The sequence below is a fragment of the Manihot esculenta genome, chromosome 12 (assembly GCF_001659605.2).
Source record: "Manihot esculenta cultivar AM560-2 chromosome 12, M.esculenta_v8, whole genome shotgun sequence".
In the NCBI taxonomy this organism is placed as follows: Eukaryota; Viridiplantae; Streptophyta; class Magnoliopsida; order Malpighiales; family Euphorbiaceae; genus Manihot; species Manihot esculenta.
This window is the reverse complement of record NC_035172.2, coordinates 34,429,616-34,456,561: the sequence shown is the minus strand read 5'-3', so window position 1 is coordinate 34,456,561 and position 26,946 is coordinate 34,429,616. Positions and strand designations below refer to the sequence as shown.

General features: G+C 32.8%; 3 protein-coding genes and 1 long non-coding RNA gene across 5 annotated transcripts; 1 reads left to right on the top strand and 3 right to left on the bottom strand.

Annotated features, from left to right (window-relative positions):
- Positions 1-846: 846 nt before the first annotated feature.
- LOC110627787 (low affinity sulfate transporter 3) lies at positions 847-4,863 on the bottom strand. 2 transcript variants are annotated; one of them, XM_021774151.2, is made up of 11 exons: positions 4,322-4,863; positions 4,181-4,229; positions 3,708-4,090; positions 3,564-3,629; positions 3,240-3,470; positions 3,025-3,151; positions 2,660-2,946; positions 1,613-1,806; positions 1,452-1,540; positions 1,286-1,362; positions 847-1,204 (listed from the first exon to the last, which is right to left on the bottom strand). In XM_021774151.2, exons 1-11 carry the CDS (start codon positions 4,706-4,708, stop codon positions 1,064-1,066), a joined length of 2,031 nt encoding a protein of 676 aa, XP_021629843.1. In that variant the 5' UTR covers positions 4,709-4,863; the 3' UTR covers positions 847-1,063. The 2 variants fall into 2 exon arrangements, with proteins under 2 accessions (XP_021629843.1, XP_021629842.1); XM_021774150.2 differs by having other exon boundaries at positions 3,564-4,090.
- A 4,300-nt stretch (positions 4,864-9,163) lies between these two features.
- LOC110628805 lies at positions 9,164-10,518 on the bottom strand. The gene is made up of 2 exons (XR_002490121.2): positions 10,287-10,518; positions 9,164-9,606 (listed from the first exon to the last, which is right to left on the bottom strand). It is a non-coding gene; the product is annotated as an uncharacterized LOC110628805 (long non-coding RNA).
- Positions 10,519-11,317: 799 nt separating this feature from the next.
- Positions 11,318-12,109, bottom strand: LOC110627897 (chaperone protein dnaJ 20, chloroplastic). Its single transcript, XM_021774278.2, has one exon. The coding sequence runs from the start codon at positions 12,059-12,061 to the stop codon at positions 11,564-11,566; it is 498 nt and encodes a 165-aa protein (XP_021629970.1). The 5' UTR covers positions 12,062-12,109; the 3' UTR covers positions 11,318-11,563.
- Positions 12,110-16,201: 4,092 nt separating this feature from the next.
- LOC110627314 (inositol-3-phosphate synthase) lies at positions 16,202-19,251 on the top strand. Its single transcript, XM_021773578.2, has 10 exons — positions 16,202-16,537; positions 16,684-16,752; positions 16,891-17,026; positions 17,122-17,369; positions 17,488-17,714; positions 17,826-17,941; positions 18,102-18,278; positions 18,372-18,560; positions 18,640-18,702; positions 18,813-19,251. Exons 1-10 carry the CDS (start codon positions 16,350-16,352, stop codon positions 18,930-18,932), a joined length of 1,533 nt encoding a protein of 510 aa, XP_021629270.1. The 5' UTR covers positions 16,202-16,349; the 3' UTR covers positions 18,933-19,251.
- Positions 19,252-26,946: the final 7,695 nt, after the last annotated feature.

Below are 26,946 nucleotides of genomic sequence, written 5' to 3'. Positions count from 1 at the left end.
TGCTTTGAGATTCAGAAAATAGAGTTTTACGGTGCTTGTATAAATTTAGATGGAAAAAAAGACGTTCTTCCCCTTTTATCTCTTTTTCTTTTGTTCGTTAGTGACGTTTAACTGTATCTCTGCTATAGTGTTATCTGTTTTTGTCACTCAAATCCGTATATACGGATGTGTTAGAGTCCCTCTCCACGCCAGCGGCCATTTAATTTCTCCCAGCACATATGTAGGCGGAGTTATAAAGTGACTGAGCCTGCTCTTCTTCCTTTGGTCACATCATCAGGCTAGGCTTTTTTCGGAAGGTTCCGCGGGTGAGGTCTGTCCGGTCTGATTCCCAAACTGGGCTGAGATGCACAACGTGCGCTTGTTCACTCTAAGAAAAGTTTAATGGGTTTTGGGTTTGTCTTTCTCGTTAGGATCTGATCTTATTGCATATATAGAAGACTCTGCAGTCATAAAATATAGAATTGAGTAATGCTTTTTTAATTAAAAAATTAATTAAAAAATTTAATTTTATAAAATATAAAAATAATTTAATTAAAAAGTTAAACCCTCTTATTGTAGTAATTATTAAGTAGTTAACACTTAACTATCTCACTCTTAAATTTTTAAGAATTTAGAAAATAAAGTGAGTAATTTCTTTTTCTTCCTAAATTAATAAACTATATATTGCTTTAACTTGTATTTTTATTAATATTAAATTGTTAATTTTCAAAAAATTGCTCTCAATTTTAAAGTGGAAATTAAACATTTTAATATAAATTATTGCTTTATTTATGTCTATTTATTATTATAGTTAATTATGATATATAAAAATATATAGAAAATCTTTAATTGTTCACACGTGCCATAGAGAGCAACAATTTTACAGTGCACAGAGCTTAATCAATGCCAATGACAATACAAGTGACAGATGCCTTTTCCCTCTCGGACTTTGTACTACAGAGTCCTAAGATTAGGGAGGATTAAAAAGCATAGTTTATTAATTACTTGTCCCATTTATACACAGACATACATGGGACTGCACACTAATAAAGATAACCAGACATATATATTCTTGGTTTTCCATTTAAATGGCAGCTATTTTAGGATTCAGACATGCATCCACTGCTTCTCCAACACTCAAGTAGATCTTTTCTCCAAGTTTGCCCACGAAGTTGGCTAGTTTTAGCTTGTGTATCACTTGCCACCTTGGGTTAGTGATGGCTAGCTGACACATTTTTAAAAAATCCAATTAATATAATAATTTAGCGATTTATTTGTTTATTTATTTATTCATGTGATAGATCACCTCCATTCCATTTGAGACAAGATTCTTTCGCAGTTCTTCAAGACAAGCAATTCCTGCTATGTCAATGTTCGTCAAATCTGCCATGCACCAAGAAATGATCAGAGAGTAAGATATCTAATTTCTTCAAAGCAATTAATGAATGGTGACTGCAACTATAAATTCTTACTGGACATGTCAAGAATCACAAGTTGGAAAGTCCTCTTCCCGATTCCTTTGGTGTCCTTTGCCTCTCCTTCAGTTGCCCATTTCATGATACTTGAACATAGAAATCAAAATATTAGGGTTCTTGAATTTTAAGTAATGAAGAAGAAGAGGAGGAAGAATTACTTTTCTTTGACGAAGTTGGCGTTTGCAAAACAAAGGAAGCCAGATTTGATACGGATTATAAGCACAGGAGGAGTCTTAATGGCCATAGGATATTGGTCTACATCGCAGAACGTATCAGTTCCAGGAAGTCTTCCAAGAATTTCAGTACCTGGTCGAATTGAAACGATGATGATCTTCACAAACGATATGGTTACCTGCAACTCAAATGATCATAAAAACCCAATTACAGGAGATGAAAATTAATCAGTAAAAAGGATCTAAAAAATCTTTTCATGGTATAGGATTCTCATAACTTTAAAGAAAATTCCAGTTGACTAGGCATAAAGTACTTTGATCACTATGGAAGCTAATCATATATACACATGGAACTGGCGAACGTGGTAGGGTATTAGGCCGAGTACCGACTCAACTCACACACTGTATGTTATGACTGCTCAGTTGCCATGGACCATACGTGTGATCCACAAAGGCTGGATATAATCCTTGAGTTTCAGGTTCTAGCTTCCACAACTGCTCTTAATTATTGGTGAAACTGTGCATAGAGCAGCTTGCCTAAGCCACTAAAACCCATTTATGACCCGCATTGATTCAGAAACAGAAACAAATATTTGTCCACAAATTGGCTCACAGATTCTTGCGTTTACTTTAAAATTTGGAGGTACGCTTGTTTTTTTAATGGGTTTATTCTGACATAAATCTCAATTAATCGTATTGTCCATCTACCATTTCTTATTTCTATAATCAGTGAACTAAAATATGATTTTAGAATTTGATAATGGACGATGACGTTTTGATATGGGAATCCAAATGAACGGAAGGCTTAGAGAATTAAATTAATATTTTTCTAGAAAAATAAAATTAATATGTCGCAACACATACTCTAAATTAATATTTTAATTAATTTCATATCTAATTCCCATATTTAATGGAAAGGTAATTTATTCTACTATTAGATAGGATTCAATTGAATAAAATAAAATAAAAATATTTAATGTTAGTGCTAATTAATTAAAAAGCAAGAATTTAAAAGAATAAGATGGAAGTTACCGCAGCTAATAGCCCAATCTCCACCGATGCAAACAAGACACCGAAGAAGGCCCCAATGCAGGCAAGGAAATCCAACTTATCAACCTTCCAGATATTGTAGATTTCATTGAGGTCAATGAGTCCTGGTAGAGCAGAAATGATAACTGAAGCAAGGATTGCAACTGGTGTAAAGTACAAAAGCTTTGTAAAAAATTCCAGACAGATGATCACTGTGATAGCCATCACAATGTTTGACACTGCAGTTTCACAACCAGCACTGAAATTCACTGCACTGCGAGAGAACGAGCCTGCACGTAGTGTTTGACAGAGGAAATTAAGCATATATGTTGTGTGCATTTTGAACCTGGAAGTTTAAAGAAGCTCACCAGTTGCCACATAGCAGGAAGAGAAAGATCCTGCAATGTTCATAATTCCCATAGCAATCATTTCTTTGTTTCCATCTATATGGTAGCCTTTCACGGATGCAAAAGACCTGCCTACTGCAATTGCTTCCTGGATTTGGCATAAACCCATAAAACAGAGAGGAAATTAATGAGGTTGATGATGTTGATTTTGCAGTTTTGAAGAATTTGACACCCACCGTAAGAGCAACAATAGCAACTATGACCCCAATTTTAGCCACTTGTCCAATATGTGGGTTGTTGAACTCTAAGAGATGGACTGAGCTTGGGTTCAAGCCCCCATGGATGTGTTTTATGATCTTTACTCCATGGTTATCAGCTCTTGTCAAGAAAACTATCAGTGTTGATAGAACAACAGAAACCAGTGGAGCAATTGCAGGCAGCCAGAAGAGTTTCTTGTTCCTTTTACCCTGGTAAAATCCAACTTACGTTTCAGTGTTAAAGACTAGGAATGAGCGTAAGATCATAAAGAGAAAGGAGACTAAATTGCTACTGGCTCTTACCACAAATCTTGCGCTGAGAATAAAGATTAAGAATGAGCATCCGAGAATAAAGTTATGAGGATTCCACTGGGAAGAAAGAAAAAGAAATTTAATATACAGTGGGCAATATAGTAAAAAATAAATTGAGAGATAAGACGACATTACATAATGATGAACTGAAATCCAAGTAGATTTTAGGACAGAGATGACATCAGTCTTGTTTGTGAAGTGAGTAATTGCAAGCAGTCCCTTCAGTTGCTGAAGACCAATAACAATGGCTGCCCCTGCCATGAAACCAACAATTGCAGCATGGGATAAAAAATCCACAAGGAAACCCAACCTGAATAGTCCGAAGGAAGCCTGAAAAATTCCTGCAAAAAAGGTTGTGGTGAGGACGAGATTTCTGTAGGCAGCTGGATTAGATTCAGGATCTTGAACTTTCTGAATCATTGACGACAAAAGAAGTGAAACCACTGCAACTGGTCCAATTGCTATCTCTCTTGAAGTTCCCATTACAGCATAAATGAGAGGCGGGATTACACTTGTATCTGAGCAGAACAAACAAAAATTATCACCCAATTCTCAAGTTCAGCAATTTCTTAACTATTGTAGAATCAATGAAAGATCATTGATCTTACAGAGGCCATATTGAGGATCAAGCTTTGCCAAGGTTGCATATCCAATACCCTGCATGAAGTTCACATAAACTGTAAGAAACCTGAGAAATAAAAAGGGCAGCAAATATGCGATGATGAACTTGCAGGGAAGCTTGTGTTCACCTGAGGAATGCAAAGGCTAGCGAGAGTCAGTCCAGCCAGAACATCGTTCTTGAATTTTGTTGCTTTGTAATTTCGACTCCAAGTGAGAATGGGGAACATAGCTTGCAGAACTGAAATCACAGTTTTGAACCCAGTTTGGTTCCTGGAGGATAGAAAGTTGCTGCACTGAGGCAACAGAGTTTCCCTCATGCAATCCTTGAGCTCACGCCAGAGACTTGGTGGCTCAGGAGGATTGAGCACCCACTGAGCTCTTTCAGCGTGACCATTTTTCTCAAGGTCCAGCATTTCTTGGGCACTGGTAGCACTTTCAATGGCCAAAGGAGCCATTGTTTGATTGAAGTGTTTGGGAGAACTTGGAGGATTCTCCTGCTCTCTCTCACTGCTCATTCTTTCAACAAGACAGCATCAATGGTTAAAGGATGGTTCATGTGAGCAACAAGATTTTGATTAGAGAATTGTTTGATGCTAAAGCGCAACGACCATTAGGAGCTTTATATACACAGAAGAAGGCAACTTCGATGGTTGAGGAATTTTTTTTTTGTTTTTCTTTAAAAATCTACTAGAGACCCAAAAAGGATCCTGACCTACTTATAAGCACTTTCTACACTTCAAAAATGTCGGTTTCGGTTCAGCTTACCAAATCGCCGATTTAATTTTAAGAAGATATTGAACTTGAACCAATATGAACCGTTACTTTCGGTTTGAATCTCAATTCAAAATGATTTGATAGTGGTTTGAAATCAAATGATTCAATACGGTTTGAAAAAAAAAAAGATGAATGAAGCACAATCAATAAATTAAACAGTAAAATTATACAGGATATAAATGGAAATTTTCAATTGAAATAAAATAATAGGTGAAGCTAATTCGTCTTTTAATAATTAAATTAAATCGAATAAAATCAAGTAAGAAAATTGAATTAAGAATAAAGAATTATTTAGATAATTTGAGAGTATGAAATATTATTAAAAATAATAATTGAGAGAATGTTGGAATTTTGGAAAGAATCAAAGATGGGGTGGATATTTATTGGGTTATTATAAATGTTTAATTCTCCAAATATCCTTAAAGATTAGTTGTTATAGTGATTAAAGTGGTAATTTTATAATTAAAATAAAGAATAAATTATTTTTTTTAAAAAGTTGTAGTCGTTGGAGGCTGACTGGAAGTTAGGCCTGCGCTTGCTTTTTTTTTTAAAAAAAAAAAAAAATTACATGACTCTCTATATATATTTTTTTAACTGATTAAATTTTTATATTTTTATTTAATGTCCAAATAAATCGTTACTTAATATAATATTTTTTTATTTTTTTTATGTATATTAAAAAATATAATTTTTTTAATTAAATTTATTTTAAATAAATTAAATTCTATTAAATATTAAAAAATATTTAAAGAGATTTTGTTAAAAATAAAATAAAATTATAATGGTTCATTTATATATTATTATAATATAAAAAGTGAATAATAATTTTAAAATAATTAAAAAAAATATATGAGACCAATGGAGTATTATTTTTTTAATAATAAAAAATATTCTTAATGATAAAATTAATTTTTAATATAATAAAATTTTATTTTTATAATTTAAAAATTATTTATTATTTTTATGTATTTTTTAAACTTTATATTTATTAAAATACTAATTTTTAATATTTTAATTATAAAAAATAATATTTTATTAATAAAAAATAATATTATATTATATTGAGACTTATGTTACTTTCAAAACTTAATTGATAAAATTTGAAATTAGACTTATTTAATATTTAAATAAAAATATAGGGACTGAATTGGATTTATTTTCATGAAAAATCATACTGCCGACTCCACTCGATTAACGGGCAATTCATAGTTTTCAAGATCCTTGAATGTAAACCAAATCGTAGAGGCTCATTCTGAAACAATTCAATCTTGGTTTTGATCAGTTTTGGGCCGGTTCAATTTCAAAACCATGAACACGCCTACCTACTAGACCTGGCCAGAGGCCTGATTGGGTTTAGTTTTGGTGGAAATAATCGTTTTAGGTCCTTAAATTTGAGTCTAACTGTTAACTTCAATTTGATTTTATTTATTTATTATTATTATAAATAATTTTAATTTTAAAATATAAAAATTAATATTTTATAATTATAAAAATCAATTTAGACAGGTTCTAATTATAATATATATATATATATAATTAATTTTTAATTTTAATTAAATTTAAAAAAATTTATAAAAATCAATTTAGATAGATTTTTTTAAAAAAATGCGTTGTTTTTCTGTATTGGAAATTATTGAGGTGAGATAAATAAAAACCCATTTCTAAATTCTTGAATTTTATTTATTGAATAACGTAATTTTAAATTTTCATAATTGTTGTTAATAAGTTTAGATTTGGAGATATTATGTAGCCTGCTAATTTGAGTAGAATTTACTATATTAAGTTTTTTTTTCTTTTTCAAAATCTATTTGATGGATGATTTGATTTAAAAATAAAAAATAAAAAGCAGCAATTGACAAGGATCTACTGCTTATCTAGTTAATTAGGTGTCAATTCATTCATCTCAAAAATTATTGGTGCTGGACTTAATTTAATTTTTTTTTTTTTAAGGGTTTTTTGGAAACAATGTAGTGGAAGTTCAACTTAAGACAAATGTAAATGTAGCAGGAAATATCAACAAATTAATCATGCTTTGATTATATTTATAATTTATAAGAAAACCATTTTTTTAATATATTTATATATTAAAAAATAAAGAAGAAACCAATCGGACTAGTAATTAAAATTAATTAAAGGAAAGTAGGCAGTTAAACAGGCTCATCACGATGAATCGAATAAATCAAAAATTAAAATTTTGGTATTTATAAAAATCAAATCGATTTTGATTTTGATTTTAATCTTAATATTATTTAATCTTTCTTTATTATTAAAAATAATATATTATTATCACTATTAGGTTCGCTTTAATTTTTTAAATTTTTTTATTAAAATCAAATAAAACTGAAATAACTGAAATTTTTTATATTAAAAATCAAACTAAATTTTCAAATTATTTTGATTTAATCAATTTTTTTTTAATTTGAATATTGCTTATCTCTACTGTTACAGATGAATATTTAGTCGGTTTGATTCAAACCGAATTAAATAAATCGAAAATTGAAATTTTAATATTAATAAAAATAAATCAATTTTGATCAAAAATTAAATTAAATCGAATCAATCTGATTCGATTCGATTCAATTTGATCGATTTAAATTTTTAATAAATTTTTTATTTTTTATATTTTAATTTTAATATTTAAAATTTAATTAAAATATTTAATTTTTTATATTATTAAAAATAATATAATATTATTACTAATCAATTTAATTTAATTTTTTAAAATATTTTTATTAAAATTAAATTAAATTAAAAATTTTAAATAAATAAAAATAAATAAAAAATTAAATTAAATTTTAAATTAATTTAATTCGATAATTTTCTCAATTTAAATCAAACACGCGCACCCTGTCTGCTTTGGATAAGAAGCTTAAGTGCGACTTCATTCATCTGAAAAGTAGGTGATAGTGGTGGAGGGAGTTAGGAGTTTTAACGTGTAGTAAACATAATACAGCAGGAGATCGCCAACTCACCATAACTTTTATTAAATTTTATCATTTAATCCTCCACTTGATTTTTCCTTTTTTTACATTGTGAAATTTAAAATACAAGGTAAATATATTTAAATAAATTTAAAAAATTTTAAATTTTATTTCTTCAATTTACATTTAAAAAAAATACATTTCTATTAATCATTTTACCTTTTTGAAATGATTAAATATAAAAATTCTTCTTTTAGATCATTCAGTCTAAATAATTAAGATATTTTTTAAATATTAGTCAAAAATATAATTAAGATATTTTATATTGCTTACACTTAATTAAAATTTAAAAAAACAATAAATTTATTCATATTAATGATAAACAAGGATTAATATGTTAAAAAAATTTATATAATCTATTTGTCGATTGGCCAAATTCAAATCTATTCATATACAAGAGAGAGAGAGAGAATTGAGCAAATGGGCAGGCTTGGACTTGGAGATGCACCCTCATAATAGTTTGAGTGTATTGTGGCTCCTTTTGAATTTGAATAGGCGTAAAGACGTGATGAGTGGGCTAGCTCTTATCTTTACCACCCATCAATTATATTGCAGGATCTGATACCATTCATAGCCCATTAAGTCCTTTTTGGATTAAACTATGTATGGCAGGATTGTGCTTACTCAGTTACAGCTTTCTCTTCATTACATGTATGTCTCAACCAGACTTCCCACTTAAAAATGTTCCAGTTTTCATTCCAAAATTTCATTTCTATCTAAGAGAACATCACAAATTTTTACGGACACATACAACCTCAGTAACGTTGGACATAATGTATTAATTAGTGAATAGTGCATGACTGTTATGGACAATTGGTTTGCTATTTACAATCAATACTCCTGAACTTAAAGATTTTGATTTCTTAAATCGAGTTCTAAAAGTAACATCCGCCGATCTCTGGTCGATATGGTTTATAGTTGAGATTAGAATAATATCAAAATTGTTTATGAATATCGAAACTATTGTGATTTTGCATTACTTAAATCAGAAATGAGTTTAGTGCTGGTGCTCATGTTTTTGTTAAGGCATTGCGAGTGTTTGAGAGGGCGTGGTTTTATCGTGGTCAATTTACTTAGTTAAAATCAATTTAAATAATTTTTAAATTTATTTTTTATTTAATTTAAATTATTTAATAATTTAAGCCAATTATTTAATAGCTATTAATTTCTTCAAATCTCCTGCAAAAAGGAAGAGGCAAAGAGGAACAAAGAAGTGCAATAACTAATTTAATCTTATTTATAACAAAAAAAAGGAACAATATTAAGAGTAAATCAATTAAAATCAGTCAAAATCCAAGAAGAAAAAAAACACACAAAACACTCAGAAATTTTCTGGGTCTACTTGTGTTTCTCTTTCCCATCGTTTAACAGAGCAGGCCGATCGATCATTATTCATTAGAAAAAGCAAAAACACACCAATACAGGCCTGCAAATTACAACAATACATGGGAAAAATGATCATCGACGATTGCATTTCGAGGGCTTACTGCAGAAAGATGAAGCATCTTCTGCTTGAGCAGTTAACGTCTCTTGTTGCTTCTTCCATCTCTGAATTTCCTTTGAGAGCAAACCCTTTGCTTCTATTCCATGATCTCCATCATCATCTTCATCATCACTTTTCTTCACACGAACAAATTTTCCCTTCTTGAAACTGTACCCTAATTTCAAACACATATCTGATATTTCAATGGAAATATAAATGCAAGAAAGCTATGAGAATTGTTGCCCTTTTAAATGGTTGTATTTTCAGGGCGAAAAATACAAGAAAATGATTGATCACTTTAAAAATAAGTAAAGTCACTAGCAAACAAGTGATGAGATTAACTAATGTATGCCTAAATATCAAAATCTTTCCATGTCAAATGTTGCTTTAATGGTTAATTTGTCCTGCCTAACAAATCTCTAGCTATGACACCTTCTCTTCTTATATATTTTCTATCTTCTTTTCTAAGGCAGAAGTAGTTTCATATCCCAGTGTGTTCCATGAGTGATTTCATCATATAAATAATGCATGTTTTATCTAAAATTCATTGCATTTGTATGTCTATTGTCTCAAGTTGCTACCTTCTGCTTTAGCTTCCTAAACAATTATGTCCATGAGTGAGACTCTTTGATATTATTGGGCTAATTTGGGTTGGGTTCAGTGTGCATGTTTTTCCAGTTTTGGGCTAAGGCCTCTCTTCAAATTGTCTTGAGCACAAACTGCTTAATTTATTTAGGAAAAACCAATTAAAAACTATGCAAGTAAAAATTGCCCACCACGATAATATCATATTATAAAAAGATATTAGTGAATCAAGAAAAGAAAAAGGATGTAAAAATCAAAAGAATGCACAACCTCATTTAGCTTGAGCACCTGTAGTTTCTTCATGAGGGGAAAGTTTACAAGCAGAGATCGTTAAGGCAGGTCGCGTCCAACTCCCCCCGCCGGGATTCAACTTTAACACGTTCCTCTGTGCATCATCGCCAGTCTCATGAAAGAGAATGCAAAGGGACGTTGGCTAGCTGAAGCCCTTGAGGGAGAGTTAAACGCGAATTGCCTTGATGCTTACTCCTCAATTTTCTGCATCTCTTTGTGTTTATTTGTATCAAACATATAATCATGATCTGAATTTATAGGCCAACCTTTGCTCTCAACATTACTCATCACCATAAAGAATAGATTCCTTCTTTTCAAATATATATCAGATGCTATCCACTCCATGTTTCACACGTGCATGGGTTCATGTAATAATCCTCACATGTCCTGTTAATCTCCAACTTGGCGGCTCCTTATGAAGATTATATTCAGCATACATATATATGCATATATATGTAATAATCCTCGTAAAATAACAGTTAGAAAATTTATTGCATTATCTTTTTTTTTTAAATAAAAATTGAAAATTAAAAATTGAAAAGCATAATCTGAGATCTCTCAAATTTAAATGCACTTACCATCAGACTAAACATACTCACATGTTGCATCTGTCTTTAAATCAATTAATAATTATTATAAAATCATTATACGAATAAAATAATGCGGTTGACTTAAACCTTTGTGGGTATAGAATTGAAAGCAATATGCAAAATGAATGGCATGCATGAATGAGTTAGAGTTTGACTTGTTGCCAACTTGGTGTGTGGATATATGGAAGGATTATTGTTTAATTCTTTTGCATAGTTGACTATCATGTAAACGAGATAGGTTTTTTTTTTTTTTTTTTTGCATCTTCTAATCCAATTGGAATAAATGCTGAGATTGGAATATAATCTTCACCACTGTATAGATATAGATATATTCTATTTATAACTCCATTCCAGAATAAACTTTATAAATGATGGTGATCTTTTGATTATTTCTTGATTGAGACCTCAATTTTCAGGCTAATTCAATTTTAACTTAAATTAAAAAAAAGGGATAATAATTAATTGCATTCTAGGTTTAGCTCCCAAATAATCAATAAATGTAGTCAAAAGATTTTCTAACTCAGATTTCCAATTTAATTTGAGAATGTGGGATTACAAAAATTCTTAAGATTATTACATAAGAATAAGAATGAGCTACAACTAGAAATAGGGCAAAACATGAATTGATGAAACTAAAAGGGAAAACAAAAATCAAAATATATATAGCTAGATATATTTATTGTTCATCTTCTCCAATCGGACATGAGATCGTTGTTTCAATCCGTGAAGTTGCTCTTCCCATGCTTCCTTAGGAAACTTGTTGTTCCTTTCCTCCATTCTTAATTCAATATCAAACCCTGTAGAATTTCCCAAACTCAACTCATAATCATAAAGTCTACGTGAGATTGGATCCGACAGTGTTTCATAAGCTTGTCGAAGCTCAACAAATCGCTTTGTGGACTCTTCTTTTGCCGACGGAGGACAAACATCCGGGTGGTATTGTAAAGCCATGTTCCTATAAGCCTTCTTAATCTCACAAAACCCTACATTCTGGGATTCAAGAGAAAGAACATGGTACAAGTTGGTCTTCTTTTCTTGCATAGCTTTATATCTGCAAGTAATGATCTTGATCTTGATCTTATAGTTATTTTGCCTTGCCCTTGTTTTGTGTAGCACTGGAACCAATTTTTCCAACTTGGGTTTCATTTTCAGGGATGTCTCCATGTGAACTTTGAGAGACAGAGGAGATGAAATCTTATTAAGATAGGTTTGTGTGAGCTAGTGGAAGAAATTAATGAAGATCTTCATATATATATATATATATATAGTGAGTTTATGCTTATTAATTTATAAGCTTGTACGCGGTTAGATAATAATTAATAAAAATAAAAAAGAAAGAAAGCAAGAAGCAGCTTTGAATATAGTTTTGGCATGGAGCCATCGTCCTTGTCTTTGTTAGGTTTTGCGTTGCTGCTGTTGCATGCTCACTATGCATAGATATTAAGCTTCTTCTCGTCTTTAGCTATGTATCTTACAATTGTTTGTTTTCACAAACCAGATTCCTCGAATGTTTATTGCAATAACCTTAAAACTAACGAAGCGCAATAACGACAATATTTTGCATGTGTATTTACACTAAGCTCGGACATTTCCAATAGAATTTTTTACCCTATTTTTTTTATTTTATAGGTTTCCATTTTTAAATCGTCGTATTATAAAATTTATAAAACCAGTGAAAAATAATTTACTATAATTCAAGTAAATTTTACTATATTATATACATAATTGGTCAGAGACTAACTTTTTATTAATATTTTTTTTTTCAAAAAAAATATTATAATAAACTTATATTTATATTTCAGTGAGATGATATTTTCGTAAGTTTTACGGTATTAAATTTATAAAATAATTAAAAATATTATAATAAATCTATATTTCAGTCAGATGATATTAAGGTAAGCTTTATGATATGAAATTTATGAAATAATTAAATCTTAATTAACTGTCAAATTAAACAAATAACCATGCTGCTAGTCATCATCACATGATATATTATATTACGAGACTCATAGGCTGGATGTATACAAATCAAGAATGCCGTTACTTATACAATTTGACACGTATATATCAAGGTTTTCTATGCTTTAATAATCTATCTTTAGCTTAAAAAATATTTTAATGTGGGAATTGATCGCTTGGATTTTTTTTTTTTTTTAAATTTTAATATAAGGACAGACTTTGTAAATTGTAGATATAATTTCCATCCTCTGCCGGCCTCCGAAACTCGTCTTTTCTCATTCTTCTACATCTTCATCTATGTTCATTTCTTTTAATTAACAAGATTATATATTCTAATGAGAGATAAAGAAAAAATAATAATTTAAAAAAAATTAATGTGAAAAAATAATAATTTAAAAAAAATTAATATGATTCGACTGCGATAACATATAAATATAAGAACATTTCTAATGGAAACACGTGTTTTCAATCCAACCAATTTTAATAATTGAGGAGAATTCATCTTGATACAAATCGGATAAATTAGATATAACTTGATTAAATCAAAATAGAATGTCGATCTCCTATACCCTGATCGCTTACTCAAAATATTATCGGAATTATAAATGTGTGTGCGATAAATTATATTAATATGACGAATACAATAGATAAAATATTAATTAACCGACTTTATATTTATTAGCCAACTACTTACCATAAATGATACGCTTGACACATCTAGAAAAAAATATCTCTGCTCAATCCGATGAGACGTGATACAGAGAGTGTCAGAACGACTATGAATATATATAGCACTGATCTAACTCACAGTAAAAATATTCTAAATCTTCATTGAATCCACCATCTTGCTTTTCTCAATGAACCTTAACCTCTCCAAACTTAATACCCGTTCATTAACTTCATTTATTTTCTACATTTACTCTTCATTAAACCAATTTTAGTTTATTGATTTTTTCGTTGAATCCAACCATTATATTTGGATATCTCATCTAGTAACCCTCCTGATCTTAGTTCATCATACTGTAAGAGTTTTTCTTTATGGATACAAAGCAATAAGAACTATATTAATTTCATTTATTTATAGTATCTTCAATAATTTTTATATAATCTCGTTATGTCTTTTATTGAATTAAAAAAAACAAGATTTATTTGCAATCAATCATGAAATTTTGTATTTTAGGCAACAAGCTGAGGAATCAAATCCACGAGAAAGTCCAGTGATCATGTGGGAATTTGATTAATCCTTCCCTAATTTGGCATATACTCCCTTCAAGAGCCGGCTTGGCTTGCCTGTGCATGAATTCAATTATAATAATTAAGGTCTTACATTATATAAACTTAATTAATTAGTGTAAATCATATCCAAAACCTAAGAAATTACAATCTTTACTATTATGAGCTAAATGGGTCTGAGCCGATCCGCTCGCAACTTCAGGCCCAACAGTAGTCAGACCCCAAGAAAATGAGCTCAGGTCTTTTGCTTACAAGGCCTGACATTGCAGAAATTTGAAATTTACCCCTTTCCATCTATGTATTTCTTCTGAGCTCAAAATTTTACCACACTTATGCAGACAAATATATAATATAACTCTTCAATCCTATAGCATGTGAACATATTCATGAAAATGGGTGTTTGATGCAAACTGCAAAAGCACCACAGCAACAGCATAATTGAGAGTTGACACCAACCAGCCGACAGCGAATGCACATGATTTTGATCAATCGAGAGACCCAAGTTTGAGGAAAAGCAGCCACAATATTGTTAAAAAAACAATACAATGTTCAACCATCCTGCCACTTTTACTTGTCTTCTTCTTCTTCTTCTTAATTAACTATTTAAACATATTATTCCAAACCACTTCCTCAAAAACTTTGCTCAAAGATTTCAGCTCACCTCTTTTTATCATTAATCACATGCTTGCTGCTTGGAGCATCAAAAGCTTAATGACTTAGTTTTAATTAAGGGGTAGAAATGAAAGAAAAGGATGAATGATGGAGCAAAATACATTAGTTGAAGAAGAAGAAGAATAAAAAGTGAGAAAGTACAATTTCTAGAAAAGTGAAAACTGCAGAAACTTTCATGTGATATGGTCCTTTTACACCAACAAGGGAGTGGACCCTGTCAAAAAATGAAAGGGATGATGTACATTATTACAATGGAATGGACCACAATGGATTTCTCTGAATGCCAAACAAATAAAGAAAGAAAGCAAAAGGAAAGGGTAGTGAAATATATAGCTGAGTCTACAGTTGCCTCAAGAAAATGCAATCAATTAATTAACCTGCAAAGGGAATAGGAGTGGTTGTGGTGTGGGTCTCACTGACATGTAACTTTCCTGCTTAGAATGGCCTCTTACATGCACAAAAAGCTCTTAGCTCACATGAACCACATATCAATTCTGTGGCCATTTGGTGTTGATAAAGGGAGTCATTGTCCTTTGGAGGTCACATGCCTCTATACTTTTACATGCATATCTATATGAATTGAGGTTTATCCTTTTCCATAAAATAATAATCCATGCCCATTTTAAATGATCTAACTTGATTTTTGCTCTGTTGAATAATATTAGCTGTTTTAATAGTGATAGAGTCTTGCCATGGTTCAAAGAAGAGTTGAGCCCTTATTTACTTAGTCTTAAAGAATAGCTAAACTTGAATATTGACGAGCGTCGGACCTTTGCACATGGATTAAGACTGAATTTTAAAGAAAAATATATATTTAAAATTCACTAAACTCTTTTCAAGATAAGTCAGATTTACATTGCGTGTCTCAATTTGATCATGAGAATCATGCCGGATAAACAACATTATAATTGAAAAATAATTAAACGTTAATAATAAATAAAAAAATAAAAAAAACGTCTGTTTTTCCTATTTAAATTTATATAAATTACTGTAAATTATATTTTTAAATCTCAAAACATCAAATATAAATATTGTATCATGTAAAGTAAATTTTATAAAAAAAATTGTACATAAAGCGAATTAATTAATTAATTAATTTTATAAAATGAGTGATAGATATTTAATCTTCAATTGGGGACCACCATTTCGAGTACCCTCTTAGATTCTGGACCCACACATCCAAAAAGGTTAAATAAATAATATTTGTTTTGTAAAAAATACTACTATGGCAAGATTCTCCAGATCGTGCCACGCGTAAAGAGCTGCCACCTGTCGCTCTTTAGCTCGCACGTGTCGACTGATACGTGCGGTCCGTTTGGACTGACTCTATACAGTTTTTGCATGGCCAAGCTTCACTCAATAATACTGACTAGGTAGGGCCAGACTCATCCACGTATTCTCCCAGGGCCACATTTCCTCTATTTATCCACCGCTTGGGTGGCAATCCAGACAGCACGAAGGCTGAGATTGGTAGCTAATTTTCTCTTCGCTTCGCCTCCCTTCCCTTCCTGCGCTTGCAATCCGAGGCTTGCTTGGCTTAATTTTTTGTTTCCTCGGATTTTCCTCTCATCTTTAACCCCAAAAGAAAATGTTCATTGAGAAGTTTAAGGTCGAGAGTCCTAATGTTAAATACACAGAGGACGAGGTTCACTCTGTATACAACTATGAGACCACTGAGCTTGTTCATGAGAACAGGAATGGTACATTTCAATGGATTGTCAAGCCCAAAACTGTCAAATACGAATTCAAGACCAATACCCATGTCCCTAAACTAGGGTTTGAATCCTAACCTCCTTTGTTTTTTTTTTGTTTGTTTGGAAATGTTCTTGTTTATGTTGATTTGAATTTCTTTGTATCGATAGATCCGATAATTGTTCTTGGATCAATCTTAAAATTTAAAATGTGCTAATTTTGTTTCATAGGGTTATGCTAGTGGGGTGGGGAGGAAATAATGGTTCTACTCTCACCGGTGGAGTTATTGCCAACCGAGAGTGAGTTCTTCTAATTTTCTTGTATTTTCATTTATATTTATTTGTTAACATTCATTTTCTCGTATCCTATCTACATATTGCTTTAGTTTTAACTTATAAAAATGGGGATTTTGTTTTTGGGTTCATGATTATATTCAGAGGAATCTCCTGGGCAACCAAGGACAAAGTCCAACAGGCAAATTACTTTGGTTCACTCACACAAGCATCGTCAATCCGAGTTGGGTCTTTCAATGGAGAGGAAATATATGCTCCGTTCAAGAGCCTCCTCCCTATGGTATGTTGATATACTATTTTAACTTGACAGAAACCGGAGTCTTGTTTGAACTAAGCGGCTGCTGACAGTGAAGGGACTGTAAATTTATAATACAGGTGAACCCCGATGACATTGTGTTTGGTGGTTGGGACATAAGCGACATGAACTTGGCAGATGCCATGGCCAGGGCCAAGGTCTTCGATATTGATCTTCAGAAGCAACTGAGGCCCTACATGGAATCTATGGTCCCACTCCCTGGAATCTACGACCCTGATTTTATTGCCGCCAACCAAGACTCACGTGCCAACAACGTGATCAAAGGGACTAAGAAAGAGCAAGTTCAGCAAATTGTTAAAGACATTAGGTGATAATTACCTCTCAATTGTGCTTAAAGCATATTGCTAAAGCGCTTCATTTTTATGGAAAAACAAAGAAGTAACTAGTACGATCTGTTTTGATATCTGGGTGTAATAATTATCCAGGGAGTTTAAGGAGAAAAACAAGGTGGACAAGGTGGTTGTTCTGTGGACTGCCAACACTGAGAGGTACAGCAATGTTGTAGTGGGCCTAAATGACACCATGGAGAACCTCATGGCTGCCTTGGAGAGAAATGAAGTTGAAATATCTCCATCAACCTTGTATGCCTTGGCTTGTATTTTTGAAGAGGTCCCTTTCATTAATGGAAGCCCACAAAACACTTTTGTTCCAGGTTTTCAATTATTTACTTTACATTTTTGAAGCTGCAATTACCATTCCTTTCCCAGTTAATGAAATTTTTTAACATTAATAATTCTATTTGGGTGTTTGATGGTATGTACAGGCGTTATTGATTTGGCTATTAAGAGGAACAGTTTGATTGGTGGAGATGACTTCAAGAGTGGTCAGACCAAGATGAAATCTGTACTGGTTGATTTCCTTGTGGGGGCTGGTATTAAGGTATATAATTTCCAAATTTTTGTACATAATCAAAGAAATTGCAAATGATTTTTGTTGAATAGCCTATGTTTGTAATTATAAATAGTTTCAAGCTCTGTTGATACTATGTTGTCAATAATTGGGATGATATTGATGGGTATTGAAAATGGTGGTGTTGCAGCCAACATCAATAGTGAGTTACAACCATCTGGGAAACAATGACGGGATGAACCTGTCAGCACCTCAAACTTTCCGCTCCAAGGAAATCTCCAAAAGCAATGTTGTTGATGACATGGTCTCTAGCAATGGCATCCTCTATGAACCTGGGGAACACCCTGACCATGTTGTAGTCATCAAAGTAAATATGCCCTCTCCCATCTCTGTCTCCGTCTCTGATTCCTTTTTAATTAGTCTTGATAATATGATTGTGTATTTTGTGTGGCTCTTCTAGTATGTTCCTTATGTGGGAGATAGCAAGAGAGCAATGGATGAGTACACTTCAGAGATTTTTATGGGCGGCCAAAACACCATAGTCCTGCACAACACCTGCGAGGACTCCCTCCTGGCTGCACCCATCATTCTGGATTTGGTCCTCCTCGCTGAACTCAGCACCAGGATCCAGCTTAAAGCTGAAGAGGAGGTGTGTTTCCCATTTCTTTTACTATTTTCTTCACCTAATTGATTCCTGTTGGTGTAACTGTGGACTTACATTTCTGCAGGGCAAGTTCCACTCCTTCCACCCCGTGGCTACTATTCTCAGTTACCTCACCAAGGCTCCTCTTGTAAGTTCCATCCCTGGATTTGTATGTTATCATACTGTGGTGCTAAATTGTATTTTAGTATTAGAATTTATATCACTGATCGGCATAAAATGGTTTGGTGGAAAAAACAGGTTCCACCAGGCACACCAGTGGTGAATGCGCTGTCGAAGCAGCGTGCAATGCTTGAAAACATACTGAGAGCCTGTGTTGGTTTAGCTCCTGAGAACAACATGATCTTGGAATACAAGTGAAAAAATAGAAGAAGAAAATAGTGGAAGGATATGGGTCCAGCAGCTGAAAGAATCATTATCCTTGTTGCTTTCACTGATTCTGTGGTTAATGCCCTTCATAAATGTAATATTTGTATGATAATTGCCATTTTCAATTTTTCCATGTACGGATTTTGTGTTCATTTCTTTTTTTTTTTTTTTTTTGACGGTGCTCACGTAAAGCCCGTTTGCTTTTGGGTCTTCATCGACAAGCCATGGTCTTTTGTCTTGGAAGAAGTAGGTTCTTATGTATAATAAATAGCAGTTGATTAAATCCATGATTGCTTCTCTGGTTCTGCAAGTTCACCTCTTCCCCGCTGGATGAGCGCAATGCATCATTTTCAATTCAGGTACCCAGTCAATTAATGATGTTCATTTTCACCCCCAGGCAAGGCATTATCTGATGCAGCTTGTCAATTACCATGGCGAGGGGCAAGGCATAAAAAATAAGATGGTCCCAGCAATCCATTGCTCCAGTACCATACATGTGGGCAGCTCATAAATGCTGACGTGAGCATAATTCGAAAAGGCCACATCCAACTTCCGCAGGACATTTAATTCATATTGGTATGTATTTATAGTAATGACGGTGGTCCTGTCACCCGTGAGTCACTCAACTTAGCAGTGTAAATTAAGCCTTCAGGAAAACAAACGCTGAAGTTGAATGAGCTCCTCCTACAGTGATAGCTGATGATAGGGGTCGCTTGACGGATCTATGAAGAACAATCTTCACATGTTTAAAGTAGTGGAGGCAGATAAGGGTGGAACTCGATAGCCTCCTGGCTGCTAGTTGCTAGTTTTTAGTTTTAAACATAGCCTTAAATCTTTAGGCTTAAACACTTTTAAATCCAAGCCAAAAATAGTTTCAAATTTTGAAAATAATAATAATAATATAAGAAATATAAAGAAATTCAGGGTAAAAATGAAGAAGTTCATTGAATTCAATGGTTTTCCAATTTTAAACCATTTTCATAGAACTTATTTAGTGTAAAAATAAATTTAACTGCAAAATATAAGTATGATGGTGGGCTTTTTCTGATTTGTAAGGAATGCCTCAAACACATGTTGGATTAGTCAGTTTGGTCCAATTCCTCGTATTCTTTTAAATATTTATTTTGAGAGGTAGGCCAAGTTTGGGCTCGATGGCTAAATAAGAAATTGGGTTGAGATGAGGTCTAGCTTCTAAGCTCAACATAATTAGTAGGGGTGAGCATTCGGTCGGTTCGGTTTAAAACCGAATCGAACCGAATAAATTTAAAATTAAAATTTTAGTATTTATAAAAATCGAATCGAATCAAACTGATTTTGATCAGAAATTAAATCGAACCGAACCGGTTTGATTCGGTTTGATTCGGTTCGGTTTGATCAATTTCAATTTTTAATAAACTTTTTATTTTTTATACTTTATTTTTAATATTTTAAAATTTAATTAAAATATTTTAATCTTAATATAATTTAATTTCTCTATATGATTGAAAATAATATATTATTATTACTAATCGGTTCGGTTTAATTTTTTCAATTTTTTTCTGATTAAAACTGAATCGAACTGAAATAACTGAAATTTTTAAAATTAAAAACCGAACCGAACCGAAGTGAATAAAAAATCAAACTGAATTTTAAAATTAATTCAGTTCGGTTGATTTTTTCGATCTGAACTGAATACTGTGGATCCCTAATAATTAGTACGGACTGAGCTTGGTTTTTTTTTTTTTCAAATTCATTAATTTATCCAGAAAAAATTGTATTTAAAGGGTTCAAATTCATTAATTTTTCAACAATTCCCTAATTCGTTAAAAATATCACAATATTTTGTACTTTCAGTGATATGTTTCGGTAGGTTACGCGTCTGTGCGGCTCATAGATAAACACCAAATTTTCAATTTCTTTTTTTAAATTGCAATTAAAAAACTAATATTACTATTCTAATAATGATAAGACAAATGATACATAATTTCATGTAATTATATATGTGTGTGTGATTAAATATTAATTATTACAATGGAATTTATTTATCTACCTTTTTTTCTGTAAGCTCTATCTATTTCTTAATTAAAAACTGAATTAAATATATATTATCCATTCAATAAATATTTTTTAATAATAATAATAATAATAATAATAATGCAGCTTTGAAAATTAAATATGCATAATTATTATTGAAGGAAAGGAAATTTAGAAGCATTATTGAGCAGGCAGCAGAGCAATTGGAGGGGCATTGACTCATTATTAAAAAAAAAAAAAAAAAAAAAGAAAGAAGAAGAAGAAGAAATCTTTTCAGCTGTGTTGTGAAAGATTTAGTTGCATTTTAATATTAGCAGAAACAGAAATCATCCAATAATTTATCATGTTTGGAATCTATATGAGAGTTGAGGTCGATGGGGACATTTATCTTAATTAATTTCATATTTTAACTATTTAATAAATAATTTCCTTAATTATGAGGCCCATTAATTATTTTTAATAATATTTAAAATTTTCGATTAAATTATCAAAATAAAATTATTCTCTAAATTTAAAAATTGATATATATATATATACATTTTATTATCACAAATTTGACATTTTCAACTAAAGAGGACAGCTGAAAACAAACGGTGCTTTATATATATATATATATGTTATGAATTTTTTTCTTAAAAAAAAAAAAAGAGAAAAACCCAGAACAACACGTGGCACAAGATAATAAGCAGAAAGAGAATATATTTTAAAAAAATGATGTAAATTTATTTATATATTAAATTAATTATTAAGAGAAAATTTGTTTTGCATAATTTTTTTTACCTTAAAGGTGTGACTATTTTATATTTTATTTCCTTTATCAATCTCGTGAAAGTTTATTATAAAATATAATAATATTCTTTATAGAAATTTGGTATTTTCCTTTGCTAGATAGGAAGAAAAATCCGAAGCAAACACGTTCATTTTGCAATAATGTATATTATAAAATATGCAAAATAATAATCTAGATTCTTAAATATCAGTCGGTGCATATCTAGAAAATACATTGCAACTAACAAATAATAAATAAAATTAAAAGAAAAAGACCATTTAAAAAAAAAAGAAAGAATTTCAAAGATATCATATTAATAATATATAAAAAAATAATTCAATATAGTATTTAAGTCTCCTTATTCTTAATTAATTTAATATAGTATACATGAGTCTCGTCATTCTTAATATTAATTAAGATTTTTTTAAAAAAATAAATTATAAAAAATTAAAATTTAATATAGTATTTGAGTATAATCGTTATTAAATTTAAGATAATCTTTTTTTTAGATAAACCATAAAAAGATATTAATATTTTTCATCTAACTGCATAACATTCGTTCAAAGTAGATAGTAAACTGTTACTATATGACTGTACCGCGTAGTAAAAAATTTGATAAACTAATATGCGATATCATTTGTAGAATAAAAAGGTCCGAATGACCATGGTGCTCAGAACTAAGAGAAAAAAAAAATTCCAGCGCTTCAGAACAGGTCAGTCTCAGATCGAACAGACTCGTTTTCTTAATTTCAGGGTAAGACTCCATAAGTAAGTTACCATTAACAGTTACAATCCAATAAATCTCCTTTACGCTTACGATCCTAGGATTTCCAATCAATTAGCTAGTGAAAACTCTTTATCAACAAGTCGGCGACATCATCGTTGGATTATCATAAAATATTATATTTATCATCACCTTTTTAAATATAAAAGGGAAACGATCACATGCAAATGTATATTATTTTCTCACACAACTACTCTTGAGTTCTAAGTATTATATTCACCTTTCTCTTTTTCTTACTAGCCTGAGCGTCAGAGTGATTGCCGTAGGTGCCAATCACCTCACATTCACTGTCTTGCAGGTAGACCAATCACAGTACAACTTCATTCTGGCCATTTCATCAATTTATTTTCAGCAACATCATTTGGTTTCATTGCCGAAAAATCCATAGAATCCTTTTTGTTCATTTGGATTAAAACTCGGTCTTTTATTCCATTTCTCTTATAAAGAAATCTCTTTCTTCTTTCTCTTCAAATGGCCGATAACTCACGAGCTACTGTTGAGGCTGCTACTGATAAGGATGCTATCATTTCTTCCACTCCTGGCAGTGGATAAAATACACATCCTATGGTTAATGAAACAGATCCTAACAATCTGAGCGTTGAGTAAATACTCCAATACGTCCGAAGGTTGCAGGTTATTTCCGAGCAATACAAAGCTCAGGAAGAGGCGTCACTCATGGCTCCCAGGGGAAGGAAGGAAGCCCCCATAGATACCTCAAGGACTTAGACAAGAGCAATCTAAACACAGTCCAAAGGGAAGGACAAGTCCAAAAAAGAGGAGCTATCAGATGATATTCTGAAGGACGCTAGCTGGTAGCAGGTACGGGCTGTTCAAAGGTGCCAAAAAGGATGGAAAGAGTATGAAAGGACGGGTTAAAAAAGCAAGGTCAAAAACCAAAGAAGTAAGGGTATGAGGGAGACCATGAAAGCTATCCGGTCTCCCGAGGAAGGAATGATCGAGGTAAGTATAAGAGACATACCCCACTGAACGACTTACAAATGCATATTCTAATGTGGATTAGAAAAAATAACAAGAAAATCAGGTGGTCTCTCAAACTCAACCCTAAGAAAGCCAAAAAACAAGACATGACCACGTACTACCATTTTCATGAGGATCACAAATATGTAACAAGGAGTGCCGATAATTGAAAGACGAGATCGAAAGGCTAATAAGGATCGACACACTTTGAAAGTTCATCAGAAAGAGTAGAAAAGATAGGAGGCCCGATCTCGAGGTAACAATTCCCAAAACTACCCTTGACAATGAACCTGTGAAGGGTTATTCATGTGATTGCAGGAGGACCGAGTGTTAATAGGGGTGACAATAAAAAGAATTTCACAAATGTCCAGCTCCTGGTCAAATTTCAAGTTTTGAAATTGGTCAAGAGAGACGATCGAGTCTTATATTTTATCCTTAATATTTGTGATTGATGAAATATTATAAAACTAGGATGTATTTTTCAAACTTTTTTTATATAGAAATATCAGAAATGTTGGATGAATAAAAGCATGGAGACAATGCTATAAGGCCATCCGGGCGTGGATCACGCATATAATTCGGGAATTGAAAATATTCATAAAAAGTTATAAGGCCATTCAGGCATGGGTCCCGCATATAATCCGGGTGTTGGTCCGCGAAAATAAATATTCATAAAAGACTGTAGCTCCATTGAGCAAGAGTCTCGCATAATAAGATATCTCATGTCAGGCCACAGGCTATTTGGATATGGGTCTCACATATAATCCAGACGTTAGACCACGAAAATAAGCATTCATAAAAGACTGCAGCTCCATTGGGCAAGGGTCTCGCATAACAAGGCATCTCATGACAGGCATAAGGCCATCCAGGTATATGTCCTACATATAATCCGGGCATTGGACCATAGAAACAAATATTAATAAAATGCCACAGCTTCGTTGGACATGGGTCTCGCATAACAAGACATCTCATGCTAGGCCATAAGGCAATAGCCAGGCCATAATTTGGGTATTGGACCGTGGAAACAAACATTCATAAAAGGCCACAAGGCCATCTGTGCATGGGTCCTGCATAATGAGGTATCTCATGCCATAAGCTAGGAGCCCGTCATGCCAGAAGACTGGGTATTAGTCCCATTAAAATAAGGCCATAAGTCGAGAGCCCGTTAGATTAGAAGACTGGGTGTTAGTCCCACTAAAATAAGGCCATAAGTTAGAAATCCGTCAAGCCAGAAGATTGCATGTTAGTCCCACTAAAACAAGACCATAAGTCGAGAGCCCGTCAGGCCAAAAGATCGGGTGTTAGCCCACTTCACAAGGTGTTTCTAAGGTATTTCATAATAGGCCTCAAGGTGGGAATACGTCAGGTCGACCAACCGGATGTTAATCCCATTTCACGAGAAGTTTTTAAGGCATTTATTTTTAGATGGAAAAGCAGGAATATGCCAGGCCGACCAACCAGGTGTTAGTCCCACTTAACAAAAAGTTTCAAAGGCATTTGATACCAAGTCGTAAGGCAGGTATACGCCAAGCCGACCAACCGAATTATTCTCGTTTCACAAGAAGTTTCTAAGGCATTTGATGCCCAGGCCATAAGGCAGGTATGAGCCAGACCACGCGATCGAGAGTATTGGTCCCATCTCACAAAGAAAATCACAGGCATGTATTGCTACTCTTACAAATTACTTCGCCACGCGACTGAAAGCATTGGTCCCATCTCATAGAGAGAATCATAGGCATATATCGTTGCTCTTACAATTCACTTCCAGAAATCTAAAACTTTTTATGAAAGAGGAAGACCCATTGTAGGCAGGAGACTTTTTGACGATCGACAAAGGCAGGACGAGCTGCCAAGTGAGCAAATGAAGTTTGCAAGGAGCTTGCAAGCACTAGAAAAATGCTCAAAAACTTATCAGGGCTGGAAAATATCCAGAAGCTTGAAAAGGCCAACGAGCTCGTCAGGGCTAAAAAAATACACAGAAGCTCGTCAAGGCTGTAAAAGGTCAGGAAGCCTGTTAGAGTTGTAAAAAGCTAAGAAACTCGATAGGGCTAAGAAAATACTCAGAAACTCGTCAGGATTGTAAAAATATACGTAAGCTCATTTGGGTTGTAAAAGGCCAAGAAGCCGCTCAAGGCTATAAAAAGCCAATGAGCTCACAAAGACTAGAAAATGTCTGGAATCTCGTCAAGGCTAGTCAGGACAAGAAAATGTTTGAAAGAATGTCAGAGCTGAAAAATGCCCAGAAGCTCGATAAGGTTGGAAAAGGCCAAAAGGCTTGTAAGGGCTAAAAGATGTCCGGATGATCCCCAGGGCTAGAGAGAGCCTAGAAACTCATCAAGGCATTACTGTATCACTCAAATCAATTTTTGCCAGACAAGATCTTGGACCTGACTGATCGGCAGTGCAAGTAAGAAGAAAGCAAGGACATCGTGCTCTTAGCCCAGAAAAACAAGCCTCATGCCTCAAATTATGAAGTTAACTGTCACCTTCAAATTTAAAGAATCAAAGACCAGCGTGGGGACCTTTGATGTTACAGAACTCTCACTCAAAGTAGGCAGTGAGTTGTCACTATAAGATAGGGCCACATGGCAAGAATCTAATAAACCAATATACGGTCCCACCCATAGAAAGGAAGGCCTGGACGACCATAGTGTCCGGAACAAAGAGAAAAGAAGACTAGTGTGGGGACCTTTGATGTTATAAAACTCTCACTCAAAGTAGGCAGTAAGTTGTCATTATAAGATAGGGCCACGTGACAAGAATCTAATAAACCAATACACGGTCCCACCCATAGAAAGGAAGGCCTGGACGACCATAGTGTCCGGAACAAAGAGAAAAGAAGACCCAAGCGCTTCAGGACAGGTCGGCCTCATGTCAGACAGACTCACCCTCTTAACTTCAGGGCCTCTTAACTTCAGGGCGAGACTTCATAAGGAAGTTACCATTAACAGTTACAATCCAGCAGATCCCTTTTATGCCTACGATTATGGAATTCCCGACCAATTAGCCGGCTAAGATGCTTTACAAACAAGCAGGCCCCATCATCGCCGGATTATCAGAAAATACTATAATTATCCCCACCTTCTTACAGTATAAAAAGAACGATTAAATAGATAAAGGTACGTTATTCTATCACACAACTACTCTTGAGTTCTAAGCATTATACTCACCTTCCTCTTTTTCTTACTGACTTGAGTGTCGAAATAATTGCTATAGGCGCCATCCATATCACATTCTCTGTCTTATAGGTAGACCAATCATGACACAGTTCCGTTAAACCAATCGCAGTCTACTCCAGTCATGTCATCAATTTATTTTCAGTAACATTACTTATTAAAAATTAATTACTAAAAATTAAAGTAAGTACGGAAGTCAAAATCAGATTGAGAACCTACAATTTTGGATGAGATAGAAAAGATTGGAAAAGAAATTTTGAATTTCCTTAATCATTAAAAATAAAA